This window comes from Prionailurus viverrinus, chromosome D1, assembly GCF_022837055.1.
Source record: "Prionailurus viverrinus isolate Anna chromosome D1, UM_Priviv_1.0, whole genome shotgun sequence".
Taxonomy (NCBI): Eukaryota; Metazoa; Chordata; class Mammalia; order Carnivora; family Felidae; genus Prionailurus; species Prionailurus viverrinus.
The window spans coordinates 89,735,455-89,758,531 of record NC_062570.1 but is presented as its reverse complement, the minus strand read 5'-3'; the positions used below and the strand labels follow the sequence as shown (position 1 = coordinate 89,758,531).

The 23,077-nt window shown below is 41.3% G+C and overlaps 1 protein-coding gene across 2 annotated transcripts in view; it reads right to left on the bottom strand.

Moving 5' to 3' along the window:
- TRIM44 (tripartite motif containing 44) overlaps window positions 1–23,077 on the bottom strand; it is a 110,618-nt gene that overhangs the window by 62,365 nt on the left and 25,176 nt on the right. The window contains exon 3 of one of the 2 annotated variants that reach the window (XM_047877551.1): window positions 3,335–3,574. In XM_047877551.1, coding sequence (XP_047733507.1) covers window positions 3,335–3,574 — 240 coding nt within the window. Of the gene's footprint in view, window positions 1–3,334; window positions 3,575–21,073; window positions 21,267–23,077 lie in introns of those variants that run through there. The other variant, XM_047877552.1, reaches the window with a different exon arrangement.

Here is a 23,077-nt window from a genome sequence, read left to right as displayed (position 1 = left end):
ATAAAATAAAAATAAAAATAAAAATAAATTATGGTTTTTAAAAAAAAGAAGAATCAGAACACATGTCCTAGATCAGGTCTGTGGACTACGGTTCAAACATCAATTTAGTTTAAAAGATTCTGCAGTGCTATTCTGGTCTGCCCCACTACATGACAAAACTCCATGCTATAGTCAGCACAGTGCTAGCTGGAGCAGGGGCACCAATTCATTACTACCGGGTAAGAGTGGAAGATGAGGTTCTACGCGCTGACCCCGTTAGGGAGGTATATTGTCTAGTTAGTGTAGGGGTGGGGAGGGAGGAGTTAGAACTCCATCTACAGTCTCCATAGGGGAGGGATACTACTTCCTTCTTGATGCTGCAGGGCAGGGGTGTAAGAGTTCTACCCACAGGCTCCATGGGAGATGGGCACCACTGACTACTGAGAGAGGCAGGGCTTTGATGACAGAAGCCAGTCTTTCACCTAGAGGCTCCAGGGAAAAGCAGGGGAGGATAAAAAATAGGTTTTCACTACTGCAGTGCCATCTGGGGCTGGGAAGGGGTGCAGCATTATTCATGGTGTGTGTTTTCAGAATATGTAAGATGGTCAAAAGCTTTCTCTATAGCCGAAGTGCCCTTTTTCCTAGTCCTCTAATTAAAGACAGCAGGCTTTTCTTGGAGATTTTCTTTTTGTCTGTGCTCACTAGGATTTCCAGTTTGCAGGGCACCCAGGCCAGGATATACGGAAGCAAGAAAAATCCCAGAGAACTCGCTGCCATGTAGTTCCTCAAATCCCAAGATCCCAAGATCCCAAGTCAGGACCATCTTTTCTCCACGCTTTTAAGAGTCTTCTGGTAGGTAATCTAAATATTTTGTTCGGGAATTTTTGCTGTGATTAGTGGAATAAAGTGAAATATGTTTATCTTGCTCAGAATCAGAAGCTGCAATTTGATTTTAAATGCATCAAAAAATAAGGTGCATTGAAGATTGGAAGGCTGGAAAGATGGCTATGTATATATCATGATTCAGGTATATTAAAATGTTAATTAAAAAATGTTAATGGTAGAATCTAGGTGGAAGTATAGGGTGTAATCTGTAAAATCCTTTCAATTCTGCGATATGTTCGAAAATTTCTAATAAAATGTTGCAGGGAAGAATCTTTTGGCCAAATCCAAATGCAGATGATTAAAAAAAAAAAAATCTAGAACATGCAAAAGGAAGAAAAGAATTCCTCTGCTGAGTGAAAGAGAGGTACTGGGGATTTGCTCTGATCAATAAATTACCAGATTAGCTGGAACAAGAGGCTATTAGATGAGAACAGCTCTTTGTAAAAGCCCTAGCCAGCTGAATGCTACTTTTTGTCTTTAACATCTTATTCTGTCCACAGCCTGGTCCTTAGGCCTTGTCGGTTTTGCATCCCTAGGAGTAATTCCATCAGAGTTAACAAGCACAGCTCAGCTGAGCAGCTGACGTGCTTAGAGGGCGGTTAATGCAGGGGAGGGACTAAATTCATTATTTGAAATGAAAATAAAAGAGATATCTCTAAAAATTAAATGTTTACTTTTGAAAAAGCAACCTAATCAACACCCAGAAAAATGTGGGGGTCCGATTTGCAGAGAATTTGGGACAGAGTTAGGTCATTGATCCCTTGAGTTAACTCTGGTTGAATTTTTTGTTTAAGATACAAAGTGAGCACCTCGACACTATAAAAGATCTTAGGAGTGCAAAGCCGTCTAGGACACTGATTCTCTTCATTTTCCCCACATAAACAAATGGGACACTTGGCATACAGCATGCAGTAGGGAAAACACACAGGCAACTGGGACAAGATGGACTTAAATCTGAATCCTGGCTCCATTTTCTACTAACTAAATGATACTGGCTCAGCATCTCTGCAGTTCTCTGTATCTCAATATCCCATCTGTAAAACAAAGATAATGGATGCTGATATAAGAATTAAGTGAAATGATGAATATAAACTGCTCTCTTCCTAGCTAGAAACTTACTTAGGCACACACTTTCTTAATTCTGGGGAGGATAAAATGAAAAGAACAAGACCTATTTTATCCTTTTCACACACGGATGAAAATTAATCAAGAACCTTGGGTGAGTGAAGCAGATAACTGTCCAATAGTCTCTTACATTTTCTGTCAGGTAGGCTCAGACAATACCTGCCTCCTGGATTATACCTTGGCTCTTCCATTGGCTGGTGTATTCTGTGGCTAGGCTGTACCAGGCCAAGGCAAGACTGCTAGCTAAGCAGTAAGCTCAGTGAGTCAGTAGCAGTCCTGGAAAGTCCACAGGACTGCCCTAGGTTTTCTTCTAGAAGGGCCTACCCTTCTGGCATAAGCTTGACCAGAATTTTCAACAGTGGCTGAAATATAAATTCCATAATATTTTTTCAAATGGCTGTCTTAAATTTTATTTTACAATTATATTCTAAATGCCAGAATATGTTGTTTGGTAAAATGCCTAAGACCTTTTCTGCCTGTTACAAAATAACAATGAATACAGTGACTAACATCTGTAGTGATTCAACATATACCTTGTGTCCTTCATTCACACCTTTTTTTTTCCTAATTTTTATTATTTATTTTTGAGAGAGCGAGAGCGAGAGCAAGTGAGCACAAGCCAGGGAGGGACAGAGAGAGAGAGAGAGAGGGAGATGTGGAATCCCAGCAGGCTCCAGGCTCCGAGCTGTCAGCACACAGCTCAACGCGGGGCTCGAACTCACGAACTGCGAGATCATGACCTGAGCCAAAGTAGGGATGCTTAACCTACGTCTCCTGAGCCACCCAGGTGCCCCTCATTCACGCCTTTTTTGATCCAGTGCCACATGCCTCTCTTAATCCAACAGTTATGCCCCCAATTTATGCAGTTGGCGCCATATAAAAACCAAGCTGAGGCTCCTTTTAACTACTCACAAAATCAGTCCAAAACGTTTCATTCTGGGCTGCTTTATGCCCTACATCCTGACTTACTCTCATTCACCTTGTTGTCATCCCTGTGATGACTTTATTTGGAGGCTCATTTCACAACTGGGAATCTGTCAACTGCCTTCTTCTGTGACTCTGATTTCTCACTTCCCTCCTTAACTGTGATTAGTATTTGCCCTATCGACTATACTCCTTTAAGTCATCGTAGACAAATATTTTGCCAGCTCCAGTTGCCGAGTGTAGGCCCTAGCAGCCAATACTTCCATATTGGTTTATACACCGATCTAAACACTTACACCCTATCTGAGCTTTCAATTCACTCATGTTTATGGACCACAAAGGAGAATTTCCAGAGCTAACAAACACAGCAGTCCGTTTCCTCCAACTTCTGCTACGAATAATTATAGGCATTCTCCTTTACCTCCGCCTTTGGCTCAGCTGATTCATTAGAGGTATCATGTTGTTCCTTGGCTTGGGCCATCTGAGTCATCAACCTATCCATGTGGGACTGGATGTCTGCCAGTATCTCAGTCACATGAGCGGTAGCCATTGCTTCCTGGATGTCCACTAGATGAAGGGCCTTCTGCTCCTCATCAGCAATCACTTTCTGAACTTTCTTAAATTCCTGCTGTATAAACACCTTCATCTGGTCCCGGGTTACCTGCAGAACACAGACAAGTAAGAATAATGAGTTGGACACACAGAGAAATGGAACGGCAGAGCTGCTACTGTAAGTGCTGGACCGCCCTGGCCAAAAGTGTTTCCTATCTGATCCTGAAGTTTTAGGAATATCCCCTAAACAATGTTCGCCTGATATTGTCGATGAATTTCTTACTAATCTTTTTGCCTTTTTTATAATCTTTATGAAATAATTCCATATCCTTCCCGTTTTGCTTTTCCTTTTGTTCATTTTTATACCAATAATACATATTACTTTTTACAATTTAATAGGTAAGTGTAAATTGTAAAAAATGAACTTACTCCTCTCTCTCCATCTCAATACCATTTTTCTCTCTGGAGGGTAATTAGTGTTAACAGTTTGGTATGTAACCTTCCAGCCATTTCCTATCCAGTTATATACATATATGTATACAATTATGTTCTTTTTATATAAATGGGTCATAGTGAACATACGTTATGTGTCTTTTCTATTTAAATTATGTCAGTACATACAGATCAACTTCATTTGTTTTATTTTAAATGTCTGTATGATATGTATGTATACAATATGAATACTTGCATATATAAATAAAAAGTCAAACATACCCATTAAATATTTTCCTTCTTAGTGGAAATACAAGATATTTCCAAACTTTTGCTATTACAAACAACACAGTAATGAACATCCTTGGATAGATCTTAGTATTTGCATATGAGTTTTTTTCAGAGACTTTTGGAGTCACCGAATCAATTTATATGTACTCTAAAAATACTGACTGATAACAGCTAAACTGCCCTCCAAAAAAAGATGTACCAATTTCATTCCCACAATGTGTGAAAGTAAGCATTCTCTACACCTTCACCAATATTAGGTAATGTCAAGCCTTAAAATTTTTATTCTCTGATGAGTAAAATTATATTACAGATTTATTTTGCAGCAACCACCGAGCCAACCAAATAAAATATGGCTGCAGGCTATACATGGCTAGGGCATTAGGTAAACAAAGTGAGAAACTACCAAAACAAGAACTTCTAAACTCTTGTCTCTTACCAGTAACTACACTTACTGATGTTTCCCAACGACCATGTTTATCTGAGGAGTACTTTCAAACCACTATGCATGGTGAATAGCTAACGTAGGGAATAGGGAAAAGGTAGAGCAGTGGACAGAAGAAAGGCCAGTAGAGAATTTTAGAGCTGAAAGAGAAAGTAGTTGTCACCTATGTGACAACTTTCTTTTACAGATAAGGAGACAGATGCAGCTGCAGGGGACTTGCAAAAGATGCAGGGGACACCAATCTTCCTGTTCCCAGTGGTGCTCTGTTCACTATAATAGTCTCTGGGAAGGAAAAGTCAAACTGGGAAAACCTAAAAAGTAGACTGAAGAAGAGAAAGTCTAAAGAAGAGGGAAAGATGGGGCCATTTTTAATTAGCTCTTAAAAAGTGAAGGAGGCCTGATACTTTAAGCAGCTTTTGTAACACTGCCATAAGAACACCAATACAAAATAAAGCCTGTATGACAGTATCCATATCCTTTCACACATCAAGTGACTAAGTGACATGAGCCCTCAGGAATTCATTATACTCTCTCCCCGTGCTAAAGAAAAGGGGAGGGGGAGTGTTAAATGTTATTAATGTCCCTGCAAATTCTGTATCAGATTTGAGAACTGTGATTTGTGTTTATTTATATAATATCTTTTTATTTTTAGTGTGTTTATTTCAAGGCTCTTCTACTTTATGATGATCTTTTACGAATGAATCTGTAACCTTGAAATAAATTACATCTTCTAAGATCTAAGACCTTCTCTTGGAGACTAAACCTAGAAAGTTTTAGCTAAGAGATGAACTTTTCTGAGTGCCTGAAAAAATCGCTCAACAGTTACAAGTGACTAAAAATGAGAACACAATAAAAACTGACTCACAACCTATTTTACTAGCCCTCACGTATACGTGTGGTTTGAGTCAGAAGCTGCTATCAGTCAGGAAAGGTGTGACTAGACTGCAGCAGGTGACTAAATCATGGGTTTTTAAAAAAAAAAAAAAAGTCAAATTCTCGACTTCCCATTGCTTTACATAGGTTTTCCAACATTTATTCTGTACAGTTTATCTTATTCAGACCATCCACAAATAAGAATTGAAGGCAGAATAACCTACTCCATAAAACCTTTATCCTTTTCACTCCTGTTCCCTACTAATTAACAAATAGGCATTCTCGAACCTATTTCAAAATGATAAGAACAGATTTCTGGGCCTTAGCATCCATTCAAATTCAGAGGCCAAAGAAGGGACTCCCGGGGTACCTGGCTTGTGACAGGTTGAGTAGTCAGGAGAAAGGACTCCTACCAATGGCAGGAGTGAAACAACTTTCAAAATTCCTTTTCAAGTTTTATTACACCTCCCTGCCATCAAAACTCCATTCTGCTACAAACTTCACAGTTCTCCAAGAGCAGCAGACTCCTCCTGTCAGCACCTCTACTGACATCATTTCTGAGTGGGTTTCTTGGAACTTCTTCAGCCTCTATCCTATAGCTCCCCAAAGGTGAGAGTGATAGTCTTATATTCCTAACTGTATTACATACAGTGTTAGTAAAAAAGAAAACTCCACATATGCAGAGAAGAGAAGGGTGGGTGTATCACAGAACGGTGAAATTGGCAATGTAAAAGATTCCCTTTTTTATAGGATCTACTAGTAATTGTTAAACTTTTTTAAAGCCCAAAACTTCTCTTACCCCAAACAAAATCTTAATGTAGAACCCTGAAATATAACAGAACCCCAAATAGAACTATTCTGCTTAAAAGAAAAATCTCCTCCTCCTCCTTAAAGTAATTCCTAGGGCACTGGTAGAGGTCTCCAGCAAAATCTCCCCTGAGGTACCTGGGTCCTCTACACAAATGAAACCCTAAAAGGATTTTGCTTCCTTTGGTCAACTGGCCCCTAAGCTGTTGAAACTTAAAAGCCATGGGTTACACACAAATTGATATATCTTTGTTATGGTTGCATTAGGGTGAGAAACTATGTTATTATTTAAACATAGAATTTTACCAAAATTACTTAAACACAGCATTGTAATTTGAAAAACTTGATGGCTTATTTGTGAATAGTTATAACAAGTGAAGATCTGAGCTCATCAGAGCGGAGTCCAACCTATTCATTTTATAGGTAATACATACACACATAAAGTCAAGTTTAGAAATCAACTTCCTTTGGTCCACCCCAGTATATTTTGTGCGACATTACCGCCTGTAATGATCCCTTTCTGCCTGCTTCAGATCCTTCAAATTTATTTCTTCCTAATTGAGATGTTTCCTTGGTTAACAGGCAGCACTGATATTATCCCCACTGAGATGTTATTCCCCACAAGTGAATCTTGGGATAAAGGATGCACATCTGAAGAGGTTAAGTTTTATCCCATGGTACATCTATATGCTCTCATAGTTAATATTTCCAAGCCAGGCTGGACCCAAGAGGCATACAGACTGGCACTTTACACATACATAATTAAACACATAAAACCTTGAATTAAGAGCTTGTACTTAAAAACAACACCATTCAGTATGCTTGACATGGGTTATAAGCCATTAACTCCTAGCTAGCTGGCTTGTAGCAAACCAATGTTTATTTTTGTATTATAGGCAGATTATTTTTTCAAAAGGGAAAAAGCACACTAGCTAGAAAGCATCATAGCTTAAGAAAGATTTGTTCCAGAAAAGTGTTGCTGACGGGAACTGAGAAAGATGGAATACGGTCAGGAGCAAGAAAGCTACACAAAAGAAAAGCATCAGAGTCTACACTGATTGAAGAGTCAGAAATACTTGTTCTACTAGACAAATTTCCTGCAAGTAAGTTTAAAGGGTCTACTCCAAAAATGACCTAAAAAAGTGTGAACTGTATGAAATGGTTTGTGAAGATTCTAAATTCCTCCCCCAAAGGTCAAGAAGTCCACTTTTACTCCCCCTTTCCTTTTCTGAATGACTACAAGTCTAAAATAGAAAAATAAAAAAGCACGAAATGGAATTTTTTCAGATGCTGCAATCTGTCTTCACTCCCACCAGCACACTGCCCTTCCCTGCGTGCCAGTGTCCATGGAAACTTTCATGTTGGGAATCTCAAAGTTCAGGCTTCTATATAGCCTCTAGTATTTATTCTGGCATTTTGTTGCATGAGAGCACTGTCCAAATCTCTATCAGGCTCCATTGAGGGCAGGTGAGGGAAGAGCTTCATCAATGAGGAGGATAAAGTCCTTTTTCAGTGTCTTTTGTGTATGAGAAGAATAGCCACTACCTGTGACTAAAACCAATGCTCATTCCTAAGGCTTGGAAAATTATCCAGCAGCCTAGAAACACAGCAGACACAAACTATGAACTACATTCCATTACTCACATTCTGAGTGAGGTCAAGTATTTTCCTGACAACCTGGTTAGAAGCCTGAATTGATTGGATATTACAATGGGGCACTGAGGAGGGTATAGAAAAGGTAATTAAGGTGAATATTTAATCTCTTCCTTAAACCATTTTTCTTATCTTCATCAAAAGACTCTAGACAAAAGCAGTCATGTATATCCTTACTTTCTTTCATTATCCCGTTGTGTAAATACAGCACCATGGGATCTCTACCTCACTTATCAATTAGTTACTTCAAGTATCCACTCAATGAAGTAATAATGATATTTACTGTTGCTATTATTAATATTTCTATTATAAAAGACAATAAGAAATACACCAAAATGTTGGAGAGTGGTTACCTCAGAGCAATGGGATTAAGAGTATTTTTCTTTTTTTTCACTTGCAGTCCAAATTTCCTATAATAATGTGTGACACTTTTCTTGAACAGTAATTTTTTTTTTTTTTTTTTGATTTTTTTTTTCAACGTTTTTTATTTATTTTTGGGACAGAGAGAGACAGAGCATGAACAGGGGAGGGGCAGAGAGAGAGGGAGACACAGAATCGGAAACAGGCTCCAGGCTCTGAGCCATCAGCCCAGAGCCCGACGCGGGGCTCGAACTCACGGACCGCGAGATCATGACCTGGCTGAAGTCGGACGCTTAACCGACTGCGCCACCCAGGCGCCCCTTGAACAGTAATTTTTAACAAGAAATGAAGCTCAAAGAAAAATCCTCAGTAAGATATTAGCAAATTGAATCCAACAATGTTATAAAAAACTTACACACCATGACCAAGCAGGATTTATCTCGGGTATGCAAGGCTGTTTCAACATTTGAAAATCAGTTCATATAATCTATCATGTCAACAGGCTAGAGGAGAAAAGTCACATGATTATATTAATAGATGCAGAAAAATCATTTGATAAAATCTAAGTTCCACTTATGATTTTAAAAACTCAACAAACTAGGAACAGAGGGAAACGTTCTTAACTTCATAAAAAACACAAAAAATCTATAGCTAATGTCACACTTAATAATGAGCAACTACAGTTTTCCTACTAAGATCAGGAACAAAGCAAGGATGTGTCCTCTTACAGCTCCTTTTCAACATCATATTGGAAGTCCTAGCTAATGCAGTAAGACAAAAAAGGAAATAAAAGGTTTACAGATTGGAAAGGTACAAATAAAGCTGTCTTTGTTCACAAATAACATAGCGGTCTATGTAGAAAATATCAAAGAACTGACCAAAAAACTCCTGGAACTAATAAGGAATTAAAACAAGGTTGCCAGATACAGAGTTAATATACAAAAGTCTATCACTTTCTTATATACCAGCAATGAACAAATGAAGTTGGAATATAAAAGCACAATACCATTTACAATAGCAACCCAAAATGAAATACTTAAGTATAAACCTAATAAAATACGTATGAGGAAAACTACAAAGTTCTAATGAAAGAAATCAAAGGAGAACTAAATAGATCCATATTCATGGATGGGAACACTAAATATTGTCAGATGTCGGTTCTCCCAACTTGATCCATAGGTGCAATGCAATGCCAATAAAAATTCCAGCAAGTTATTTTGTAGATATTGATAAAATGATTCCAAAGTTTATATGGAGAGGCAAAAGACCCAGAAGAGTCAACATAATATCCAAGGAGAAGAACAAAGTTGGAGGATACTACCCGACTTCAAGACTTACTATAAAGCTACAGTAATCAAGACAGTGTGGAACTGGTAAAAGAACAAACAAATATATCAATAGAACACGAAAGAGAGCCTAGAAATAGACCCACAGAAACCCCTTGAACAAAGCAGCACAGGCAATACAATGGAAAAAGAGTCTTTTCAACAAATAGTGCTACAACAACTGGACATCCATGTGCAAAAAAAAATTAAACTAGCCACAGGCCTTTCATCTTTCACCAAAATTAACTCAAAATGGATCAGAGACCTAAATGTAAAATGCAAAACTATAGAACTCCTAAAAGATAACACAGGAGAAAATCTAGATGGCCTTGGGCATGGTGATGACTTTTTAAATAAAATTCCAAAGGCATTATCCATGAAATAAATATGTGACAAGCTGGATTTCATTAAAAACTTCTCTGTGAAAGACACTGTTAAAAGGAGGAGAAGATAAGCTACAGACTAGGAGAAGTATTTGGGGTTTTTTTTTCTTTTTTTTTTTTTTTTTTTTTTTTTTGAGAGAGAGACACACAGTGAGAGCAGGGGAGGGGCAGACAGAGATGGAGGCAGAATCTGAAGCAGGCTTCAGACTCTGAGCTGTCAGCGCAGAGCCTGACTTGGGGCTTGAACTCACAGACTGTAAGATCATGACCTGAGCCGAAGTCAGACGCCCAACTGACTGAGCCACCCAGGCACCCGCTGGGAGAAATATTTGTAAAAGACACATCTGATAAAGCACTGTTATCAAAATATACAAAGAAGTCTTAAAATGCAACAATAATAAAACAAACAACCCAATTAAAAAAGAAGCCAACAACCTGAACAGACACCTCACCAAAGAAGATATACAGATGGCAAATAAGCATAGGAAAGATGCTCAACATCATGTCATTAGGGAAACTCAAGTTAAAACAATGAAGTGTCATTACACACCTACTAGAATAGCCAAAATCTGAACACTGACAACACCAAATGCAGACAAGGATGTAGGGCACGAGGAACTCTCATTCGTTGCTGATGAGAATGCCAAATGGTACAGCCACTTTTAGAAGAGAGTTTGGCAGTTTCTTAAAAACTGAACATACCTTTACCACATGATCCAGCAATGATGCTCCTTGGTATTTACCCAAAGGAGCTGAAAATTTGTGTCCACACAAAAACCTGCAGAGGGGTATTTACAGTAGCTTTCTTCATAACTGCCAAACCTTGGAAGCAATCAAGATGTCTTCAAGTAGGTGAACCGATGAATAAACTGATATATTCACACAATGGAATACCATTCGACGTTAAAAAGAAATGAGCTACCAAGCCATGAAAACACATGGAAGAACCTTAAATGCATCTTACTGAATTAAAGAATTTAATGTAAAAAGGTTACACATTGTATGATTCCAACTACATGACATTCTGGAAAAGGCTGTGGAGGCAGCAAAAAGATCAGTGGATGTCAGAATTCCGGGAAGAAGGAAAGATGAATATGCAGAACATGGAGAATGTTTAGGACAGTGAAAATACTCTGTATGATACTATAATGGGAGATAACATATTACTATACATTCATTCAACCCCCCAGAATATATAACACCAAAAGTGAACCCTAATGTATACTATGGACTTGGGGTGATAATGATAAGTCAATACAGATTCATCAAATGTAACAAATTTATCTACCGCTCTGGTGTGAAACATTGAGAGTGGAAGAGGCTAAGTGTGTGGAGGCAGAAGGTATATGGGAACTTGGTTATTTTTTTTTTTTTTGCTCAATTTTGAATCTAAAACTGCTCTTTAAAAGTCTATTTAAAAAAAAAAAGTTAAACAATTAAAACAAAACTAAATAGCCACTGAAATGGAGCCTAGAAAAGGTCTGGGGGGTGAAGTGAGCATCCAAAGGGCCAGGCCAATTCAAGTTCTTCTACGTCTCAAGCACATCAACATTTTCATTCTTTGCCTTCCCAGTTAATAACGGACCCTTCCTTCCTAATCGGACTTCCCTTTTCTATAAGAAATCAAAGGGTTTTTTTTTTAAGCCCTTTTCAACTTAAGCCCATTAAAATAGTGGCTTCCACAACAGTCAAGCACTTAGCACATGCTACTCCCGTCATTTGAAGGTTCTTCCATGGGAGCTTCAGTCCTCCCGAGGCTCCTCAGACGAGCAGGTTTCAGCGTCTTGAAAAATTCTAAGAAAGATCTAACTAACTGATCCGATGAGTAACCAAGTGTGAAGCCACATATTTTAGAGAAGTATCAGGCTCATCAATGAGAAATGGACATCTGCTTCAGGACCTCATATAACCAAGGAGCACTAAGCCTCATGATACTGCTTTTATTACAAAGTGGGAGATGGAGTTAGAAGCAACACTGGGTGAAAAGAGAAGGTATGCCTAACTTTGGCCTGATTCCATCATTGGACATTCTCGGATCCTTTAATCCATGACAAAGACAGGGCCTTATGAATAATCACAATGAAAATACTAAGAGCTACCACGTGTAGTCAGTGTTCCAGGTGCTGTTACAAGTGTTTCTAGTCTAACTTTCAGGTAGGTAATAACATTTTCATTTTATGTTAAGGGAAACTGAAGCCCACAGTGATTAAGTCACCTGCCCAGTGTCAGGCAGCAGCTAAGCTGTGGAGCCAAGATTCGCCTCAGTCGCCCCTGTTCCAGGTCAGTGCCCTGACAGCCACCCCACAGAGCACCATGCCCCTGAAAAGGAAACTGAGCCCCTGCGAACCAGTATCAGACGACGAGAGAGCAACTCTAGTAGTTGCACAGAGGAGAGCACTCAGGATGAGAAGTCAGAGGCCCTGAGGGAGTCAGTCCTGTCTTCTGGAACCAACCAGCTAGGTGACTTGGGGCAATCACCGATGAATCTCTCAGGGCCCCAGGCTCCTGAGTTACTAAAAGTGAAAAGCCAAACGGTGTCCCTTTTATCTCTAAAATGATATAACTGCATAAATTTAACGTTCCTGGAGCAGTGCTTCGCCAATTTGGATTTGTCTCTAATCACATTTGTTGCCAAAACTAGAGGGGCTTTTGGGAGACTAGGAATCTGCTATAGAAATTCTAAAGGGGACACAAAACAAGAAGTAAAGAAGAGAATAAAATAAACTTTTCCCTTGACAATGCTGCCCTGTCAAGCAATTACCCTCTCTCCTACCTTAAACCACCAAGCTTATTTAGAAAGTCACCTAAAACCCACTCATGAACACCACTAAAGAGTCGACTAGTCACCAACTCCATTTAACCTCACTAGTCACCTGTCTGCAGCATTTAGACACCACCCATGTCCCTCAGTCTTTAATTTCCTTCCAGGGTTTCTGTGACCCTGGACTTCTCGGGCTTTCTGTATATCGGCTCCCTCCCTGCAGTTCTACCCTCTCTCTCTAGGTGAGTATGATTGAGAAACTCCTCTAACCAGGGTTTTTTCAACCTCAGCATTATTGATACTCGGAGCTGACAACTCTTCGTGTAGAGGAAATGTCCTGTGCCTTGTGAAATACGTAGCAACACCCCGGCCTCTTGGCAGGAGGTGACAGTAGCGCCGCGCCCCACCTCCAGACATCGTCAAACACCCTCTGTGGTCAAACCACCTTCTCTCCACACCTTCCTCCTTAGTCATTTCATCCCATTTTTGCAATTCAGCTACTGCCTCCACACAGATGGCTCCCAAACCTCGATTTTCTCTTCAGGCCTCTAGTGTCGCAATTCCTTTTGATGTGTGGCTCTACCTGGGTGCTTTTCTGTTACTCAAACCATTAAGCCTCAAACTGAGACCTCTTCCTCCTCCTCAACATTTTCCTGCTGCCTGGTCTGAGGGGCCAGATATTAAGTACTATGGAAGCATTTCACGTGTTTTCCTTCAACTAGTCATCACAATGACGATACCAAGTGGTGGCAGTTATTATTCCATCAACTTTACAAATAAAGAAACTGAGGTCCAGAGGGGGTGAGAAACTCACACAGAGTAAGTGGCAGACCTGGAGTTTGAACCCACATAGTTTGACCACACATCTGCCTTTTAACCACAATATTATTCTTCCATATTTTCCCTTCAGACCTTGTCCTATTCCCCGCCTTCCCCCTTAATGACACCAGGGTTTAGGAAATCAGCCAGGCTCTAAACTCTGGAGTTCAGTTTTATTTTCTCCACCAGATAATAAGTCTTTTGACTTAGTATCTAGAGGAGAAACGATGACACCTTTGCTTAGGCTCTTGCACAAAATGGTGGTCAATACATTCCGACTAAATGTGAGAAGCCATCCCACATCTGCCTCTCCTCCACCACAGTGGCTAAAGAAGTCTGCCCTGTATCTATGAAAACCCCTTTCTTTGCATTCCCTTCCATGACTCTCCACCAAATACCTATACCCGGTCTCCAGACCCACACTCTTCACTTTAGCTCCAACTGCCACCCACCCCCCTCAGGCCCTTTAGTTCAGTCCCACTCTCATTCGTACCTCAAACTTGCTAACCAGAATCCTAAGCCCCAGAGAAATTCCGGCTGATCCTCCCTTCCCTCCTCCTTGGTGTTTAGACTTTGCTTCGTCTTAGGCAGTCCTTGGTTTGGCGTGTACCTTCGATTCAGGTAGGAACCCCGTATTCCAGTCAGAATACTCCAGCCTTCCTTCATTTTATGCTAGAGTGCTTCTTCCTGTGACTGTAAATTTTGGTACCTGAGCCTAAGTACTCTCTTCTTTAACAGCTTCATGCATATGAACCTGTTCTATGCTTCTTCCAAATCTCCTCCTTCATGGTTTTCCCTCCCCCAAATGCAAATATGAACATACATGTACACGCACGCATGCACATACACTCACAGCATTAGAGGCTCAGGACCGTGCTGCCTAAAGGCTTTGTATTGGAAAGGTCCTAACAAACAACTGAAGTGAATCTGCCAATCAGCTGTGAAGCAGACAGCAACTGTGTGCCCCCAGTCATCTGAGAGAGACATGGTCACAGCAGACTGATGAGCAGCTCTTGCTGTGAGAGACGGAGATCTAGCCACGATGGTTGTGGCACCACCGCCAAGCATCCTCTCCTCCCAGGGCTGCCTGTTCATGCTGTCAGCTGCTATGACTCTATTGCCATGACAACTTGATGTGAAACCCGGTGTCACTGAAACCCAGTGGTGCTGAACTGGAGGCACCGGAGAACAGTTCAACGGGAATGCTAGGCTCACTGAGAGTCCACTCAGTCTACTGCTTGCTCTTTAGAGGCCTTTCTCCTTGCCTGACCCCAGGCTGGCAATAAAGAAAGCAATCACAAACTTCTGAACACAACTCTTCCTGAGTGAGCAGAAAAATAATTCTGAGTGACCCCCCCCCCCCCGCAGAAATGTGAAAGAAGGAGTCCCCCAGAGACACCCAGGACCTGTAACAGGAGTAAGAGTCAGAGCTTCCAGTTTACCTTGTTCTCTTGCTTTTCTTCCATCTTAACCTGTGCATAAGCTAAAAAGACAGTTTTTGCCTCAGAAATTATCCTGTAGGAGGTGGGAGGTGGGAACTGACACTGAAAGTTTCAGGGATAACTAAACAGAAATACTATTTTTAACCCTTTTAGACTTGAATATACTAAGTAGGCCTATATTACCTGCTGAAGATTAAAGCAATTAGCCCTCCTCCTCCATTCCACTTCCCTTTTTGAGCATTCTCCTTGCAAAACCACAGTTATTTGTTCGCCATCAAAACCAAACAACGGCACACCACCAAGAACACCGAGGAAAGGGCACTGAGACACAGGTCTCCTTTGCTACATGTCAAAACGGTAAACCTCACGGAGTCTGTTGTGGTAGAGAAACAGGTTTGAGTACTGACTAATAACTGTGTTTCTGAAGCTCAGAAAGGTGAAAGTTTCGTCTGTAGAACGGAGGTAATAATATCTTTCTCACAGATATTTTCTGTGAAGTCTCCACAATACACAGAAAGAACTTCGTATTCTCCGGGCACACAGGGAACATCAGCAGAACTATTCTGCAGGTGCAGATGACAGTAACCCTGAACATGTATTGTGTGCCTTTTACACGGTACCCACTGAGCTCTCACAGACAAAGAGCCCCCAGTTAGTTTTCTTACAGAAGGAGAACGTACACCCTTGGGAGAGCAGATTCAGATTTCCCAAAGGAACACAGGAAGGACCTTCTCATACAACCTAGGCAGGAAAAGTAAGGATGTCAATCAGGGGCTCCTTGCCTTGGTTTCAGTAAATGGCCACAGGCCAGCTGTCAAGGAGCAACGTTTGTCTCTTCTAGTTTGATAAGATCAGATACAGTCTACTTCAGTGACACCAGGGCAAAACACAGCATGCGGGAAGGGTAGGTCACATTCTGCCCCGCAGCTCCTAAGCACAGTCTGCCTCACTCACAACCTACCTCTACCATATTGTCTCTCTTCTGCAGACTGAAGCCCTATTACACCCCTGGAGCAGCTAACAGTCTGCTTACCCAAGAACCACAGGGTTCTAAGGTACTAAGTACAGTTGCGAAAATACTTTTTCGGTCCCCAAGGCCATGCTTCTTTTTTTTTTTTTTTCCATGTTTATTTATTTTAGAGAGAGACAGACAGACAGACAGAGCATGAGCAGGGGAGGGGCAGAGAGAAAGAGGGAGACACAGAATCCGAAGCAGACTCCAGGCTCTGAGCTGTCAGCACAGAGCCCGACACGGGAATCGAGCCCGACACGGGGATCGAACCCGACACGGGGATCGAACCCACAAACTGTAAGATCATGACCTGAGCTGAAGTCAGATACCCAACCGACTGAGCCACCCAGGCACCGCCCCCCCCCCCCAAGGCCATGCTTCTAACCATCCTCCATTATTTCTTATCTCCTTCTCAAAAGTTTCCGTTTTCAGGGTACTCAGTAATAAAAATGTAATATGATTAGTCCTAGCTTATGGGTGACGCTAAAGGCTCAGACAAATCAAGACGGACAGGTAACAAGTGCCAGAAGGACTCAGGTCATTTGACTCCAAAGTCTGTGCCCTTACGCCACAGAAGTAAAGAAAGCATGTCATACTCGACAGGTTTTTTTTCCCTGGAAGTCTGAACAAACTCTCTATTGGTATACTCTTCCCAACCCATTTCTATAAGTAAAAGTTAGTAACTTCCTACAACTACTAATATTTCCACATAGCAATCATAAAAAGGCAATTTATTGGCATCATTAACCTTGAACAAGTCATTAAACCTGTTAAATCTTTGTTTCCTTCTCTGTAAAATGGGGATTATACCGTCTAGCTGATCAGGTTGAGTTAGGAATTAAGGATCTATCATAGAATTTATTTCACCAGCCGCAGAGGTAAACAGAAGCCATTCAACAAAGGTTAGTAATCAACTAAATCACTGGGTTTAACTGACCTTCTCTACACAGCCACAGACGGGTTTTGCCATTTGGCTAAATGCAGTCAGGGGAGAGATGTGGTTCTCAAATTTTACATTTTATATATACACACAAGCATCTACATACAGACCTGAGGTAGACTGAGAGTCACACTCTGTAACTTTAGCCTTAAGAGATCAAAGAAAACATCTTTTTTACTTGAGCAGACCTGAGTGTTATTTCCTAGCCGAATGAGAGGTGGAACTAACAGGAAAAGGGGAAGAAGGGAGAAAGAAGGAGGCCGAGGCCATTACATAAAAGTCTGGGTGGTTTTTATCGCTATTATCACAATAAAGTTTTATATCTAGGCACCCAGCCTCCTAAATTAAATGTCAAATACAATCCTGCGCTGGCAACATGAAGTGTGGCTGCTCTGGGGGAGCCCTGACAGCCCCACTCCCCTCTCCACACTGGTCATGTAATAAGTCCTTCAGGCTTTGGCAGAGAGTATATTATCAGGTCTCCCGTCAGTGCAGACAGGACCTGGAACAGGGGGAAGAGGACATCACAATGTATTAATTTTATTAAGCCATTTAAAGCTCAACCCCTTTGCTTTCGAACAATGCTCTAGCCCACCAGGCAGCTCAGAAACCATGCCTACCGTAGTTTTAAATGCCCAGAGTTGATTTGTACGGTACTTCAATTAGGAGCTCTGGTGCTCCAATAGAAAGAGGATGGCCAAAGGGTAAAGCTGCAGGAGAAGGGAGAAGTAGGAAGAGAAAAAGAATCTCAGTGGTGTTTAAAGTCGAGACATATCTCCTAATGTGTTTCTTAAATGTGACACTTAATTTCTTCTGTGACTCTTAATTTATTTATTTTTTTTTAATTTGGCACCAGGCAGTTTTGCTAACTACAGAGTCTGCTCCACAACAATAAACATAACTGCTTCTATGCATTGATTTCTTATTTCTATTGGGAATATATGGACACACAGCTGTAAACTCCCAAGGCAGAGATATGTGCCTCAACTTGAACGGGCCACGTTGCTACACTGAACTAACGCCAGGCAAGGAGGCCACGCAAGGCCTAGAGCCAACCAGCCAGCCAGCCAGCCAGCCAGAAATACCAAGGGGCTCCAACTTGGGAGATCTAACTCAACTTAACTGCATGCCATTATCGCTCAAAAGAGGTAGCAGTGGCCCTTCAAAGTGTCACTAATCCTGGGAAGCGTTAATTGATCAAAGTATAGAATCTAGTTAGGTATTAACAGGTGGCTTACTTTTCTCCACAGGGATCAGAAGGCCTCCTCAACTATGGCTTGGGACACGGCCCCCACATACCCATAGTCTTCTGCTGGAAGCAGCAGTGGTTCTCAGGACTAGGAGAAAGCTAGCAGCAGCCTTCGTTCACAGGATATTGTACAAAGCACTTTAAATGGATTATCTCACTTAATCTTCCTAACAACCCTATGAAGTATGTACTATTATCCCATCTTTTGCAGCTGAATAACACAAAAACCTGAGCAATGAAGAGATTAAGCACAGGATCTGCCTGGGCTGGAAAAGCGGTGGACACTGGAGGTAATCTGACCAGCCACGGTCCCATCCAGAGCCTGAGTTTCCACTAACTGTAGAATACTGCCTCCCCATGACAGAGGCTGACATCAGGTTTCTGCCCCTCATCGTTGTCTGGGGAGAAAGTCAGACTATTCCCTGATGATGCTTTTAAGTGAAGGGCTGAAAAAAGGGACTGGGACAGAAATCTTTCTTCCTCTCTCAGAAGCTTTATTGAGATATAACTCACATAATCATACAACTCACCAATTTAAAGATGCAATTCAGTGGTCTTTAGTACATTCACACAGTTGTGCAATCATCCCACAATCAATTTGAACATTTTCATCACACCGAAAAGAAACCCCCCAACCCTTACCAGTCACCCCCACCCCATTTCTCCATCTCCCTCAGTCCCAGGGAACAAGGGGTCTATTTCCCACCTCTATAAATCTGCCTGTTCTCGACATGTCATATAAACGGGATCACACACTATCTGGTCTCTGAGGATTGGCTTCTTTCACTTAGCATCACATTTTCGAGGGCTATCCTTTTTGCAGCTTGCAATGGGTGCTTCATACTGCCCAGCAGTATCCCACTGTATGGACATACCAGGTTATAGTTACGCGGTCATCCGCTGGGTGGTCTCCACATCCCAGACGGTATGATCATGCTGCTGTGACCACTGGTGTGCAGTGTTGGTGTGGACACCTGTTACCATTCCCCTTGGGTATCTATCCAAGAATGGGCTTGTTAAGTCCTATGGCAACTCTGTTTACCCCTGTGAGGAACTGCCAGACTGTTTTCTAAAGTGACTGTACCATTTCCAATGTTTCTACACCCTTGCCAAGTTGAAAACGTCTCTCTACTGGAAAAACTAGAGCCCTGTAGTCCTGAAAACTGCCAGCCAGCTCTGGCTCTGCTATCACTGCCTGGGTGACCTCCGGCAGGGGGTCCTGGCACCTCAGTTTCCTCAGCTGTTAAGTGGGGGACTGGAGATGGCCTCAGACTTTCCACTGAGCCCTACGTTTATTCGTTTAGTCACATCACGTGAGACACCCTGACCAGTGGGAAGGCAGATGCTGTCAAAAGCTCAGCTTGGGGCTGACTGCACGCCTGCGTACCTGACTTCGCATTAACTCAGTTTCCACTGTACCTGAATAATCTTACACGGTGACTGGCCTGCCTGAAAAAAAAATTAACAGAATCTGCTTATGCTATTAGGAAGAAAACAGAAATGCCTTACTGGATAAAACTTCCATTTGGCAATAATGGCAGACTGGCCTTTAGGATTTTAGTTTTCCAAGTAACAGTTCAAAGACTGAAGTGGATTCAAATGATAAAAATGTTTATAAGGGATGATGTTAGATGAAAAAAGCAGGATACAAACTATGTATGCATGTGTGTGTGTGTATATATATATGCATACACACCCCCACAAATACACACTCACACTAATACATACACATAGATACACACAGGATAACAGCTACACAGAGAGAGACAATAATACTAATTTTCTATTTGAAAGACCAAGCACCATTAACCAGTTTTCTCCTACGTGTGTCCTCAAGTGTGAAGAAGTGACCATGTGCACCAGAATCATGCAGGCCGTGTATCACAAGAGCAGTCTCAGAACTACCCAGCTGGACGTTCTGGGTGAGGCTCAAGAATCTGCAGTCAAAAAAAGAGGCATTCGAAGCTTACAAACCACTGCAAATAGCATAAGGCTTTTTCCTTTCTTTTTGATGCTTGTCTGTTTTCCACATTTTTCTACAGAGAGAATGTATTATTTTGATAACTGGCGGACAGGGAAAAAGGGAAGCTGTCTCGCTTTGTTTTGATAAAGGCAGGGGGACAGTGAAGGAGGATAAAGAGCATGCTTCTCCTCTTTCTGCTGCTCAAGTGTCCACAGAGGAGGAAAAGGGCCACGTTTGTTTCCCAGTGGATTCTAGGCCTCAGAGCCTAGATCGGACCTGAGAAAGCACAGGCATTTTTCCCACTTGGTGTTCTAAATCAATAACAGGCAAATGCTGAAACACCAGCCTGGGTTCTTCATTTAGTCAGGGCTAAATGCTCCGGGCTGTCATGGCTCCTTTGCCACCTCCCCGTACTTTTTGTTGGAAAAGGCCATCCTCCAGTCCTCGGACCCTGGGGCTGTAGGCTGCAGGACCCGGTAAAGGCAGGTAAAAGAAGAATGTGAGGGAAAAATAGTCAGCGAAGAGTCATACTGCTAAGGACGACAGCATATCTATCTACGTTTACTCATCCGTGGGTTCAACAACCGTGTGTGGGGTAAGAACAGGAAGCACCCCAATGTGGAGTCCTGCTCCCATCACTTACTAGCAAGCTATTTAACCCTGCTAAGTCTCAGAGTGCTTACCCATAGAACAGGGCAAAGGATAGTATTTCTTTTCATTCTGTTGTTGTAAAAGATAATGTGTATCTATTACTATGGCCAGGTACCTGACTAGGGCTTGAGGGTACAGAGATAAAAAATACAACAAAACACTTCAGATTACTACTTACAACTTCCTTTATTTTTTATGAAAAGTGCAGAAATAGGTCAGTAATTCTAATTGCTTTCCAACCAAAGAATCACTTTTGAATGAATCATCTTGATAACTGAGGCATCTCAATTCTCTACTTCAGTTGGCTGAATAAACACTGTCCCAGTGAATGCTTCTGTCTTAGGGCAGGGCAAGGACCAGCACCGAGACCTGGCTTGACCCTGGTGAATAACAAGACACTAACAACGGGAATTTAAGTTAGATTTTGCTTACATCCATTTCTATTTGTACATGCCAAGCCTACCATTTTAACAAGAGTCTGATTAGCACAGTAGAGTGAAGGACTGGGCTATGTTCCATTCAATGATATCAGCTACTAAAATGGACTGCAAAGTTCTCTTGCAATTATAAAATGCTATGTAAATGCTAACTAAAAATAGGACAATTCTCAGATATATTTAATTTCACGTGGCCAGACAATTCTTTGGTTTCACACTTTAGTACGAACACCTTTAGAAACTGAAGAAAATACAAAAAAACAAACAACAAAAAAAAAAAACCCTGTTATGCTTTAGGCAGTCTTAGTATGGCTAGCTCCCATGTTTAATTCCACTCCAGTCTGAAAGAATGTGAGCCACTTGGCTTGAGTTTAAGGCACTTTTTTGAGAATAACTTCTTAAAGATTAGTATGATTTTTTGAGACACAACTGTGTTTTAACTACTTGTTTCAAGCACACCAGACATAGGAAACAATGAACAGCGCATCTTAGATGGAAAGAAAAGCAATCAATACTAATAGAGAAAGCCACTAATAGAGTGGCTGTTATTAACTGCATAATAAGAGGTTAGTTGGACTGAGTTCAGCATGTTATCCTTTTGGTTCAATGCTTTCTGAGAGGCTGGACGGGGGGAAGAAAGGGAAAGGAATCAATGTGTTTTCTGAGTTTTAGTTTCTTCTGGGTAGACTATGAAAGATTACTGCATAGTCACTTCATAGGAGAGCTGTGAAGAACTCAGAATGCTTTCAAGCTGTTAAAAATCCAGGTGTGGATGGACACGGACACAAGGACACACGGACACACGGACACACACACACACAAACACACGATTAACTACATGTTTTAACTTCCCTGAAGTCTAACATAAATATAAGAATTCTACAGATAAAAATCCTGCTTTGTGCAATAAATGTTTCTGAAAAGTAGGACTGAAAAAAAATTTGTTTGCAAACTGGTTCGTATCAAACACATCAGGATGCCTTATTATTTAAAAGACCACTTCCAATTAAACAAACTAAAGATTGCTTGTTACTAAAAATATTCTCTTTCCATTGTAAACAAAGTTCTAGATCCCTGGAGATATGCACCCTTAAAACAGGGCTCACCATAGCAACATGCATGCACACAACTTAATCGGGTTCTGTGCCTTACTTCCCAACCGCCACTGGCTCTGATTCCTGTCCTCAGGCTCACCCCTAGTGGCTAGAATTTGGTGTCCCCTGATGTCCTCTGGTTTTAGAACTCAGCCCACTCCTGTACCGTGGCATGAGCCTCCGTCACCCTCTTAAATCCTGACCAGAACTCTTCTCCCTCTTTCGGGCCTTGGTGTTTCTCTGCTGGACGTGGTGCCTACAGGAATCCTGTCCTCTCAGGCAGCCTCGGTGCACCTCCCTCTCCTCTCCTCTGCCCCCTCAGCTCAATTTGTTTGTTTTCTAAGTCTGAAGTTTTATGTATCTCATTGTTGTTTTTTTTTTTTTTGAAGTTGAAATCGCTTAGATTTATTTATAAGGGCTCTTCTGGCCATCTGCTGAAAGGAATGAAAAAAAATCAAAACAAGAGGGAAGGAAAATCACCAAGGTCCACCATAGTCTCTAATCACCACAGACCCACTGAATCAGCAACCATGGGGGGGTGGGCCCAGCACTCTGTATTTTATAAGTCCTCCAGGTTATTTTTAAAACATTAAAGGTTAAGAACCACTGGTCTGAAAGAAAAAGGGGCATCGGACAAATATTTTGGACAAAATGAGGCTTCTCATTCAGAATAATTAA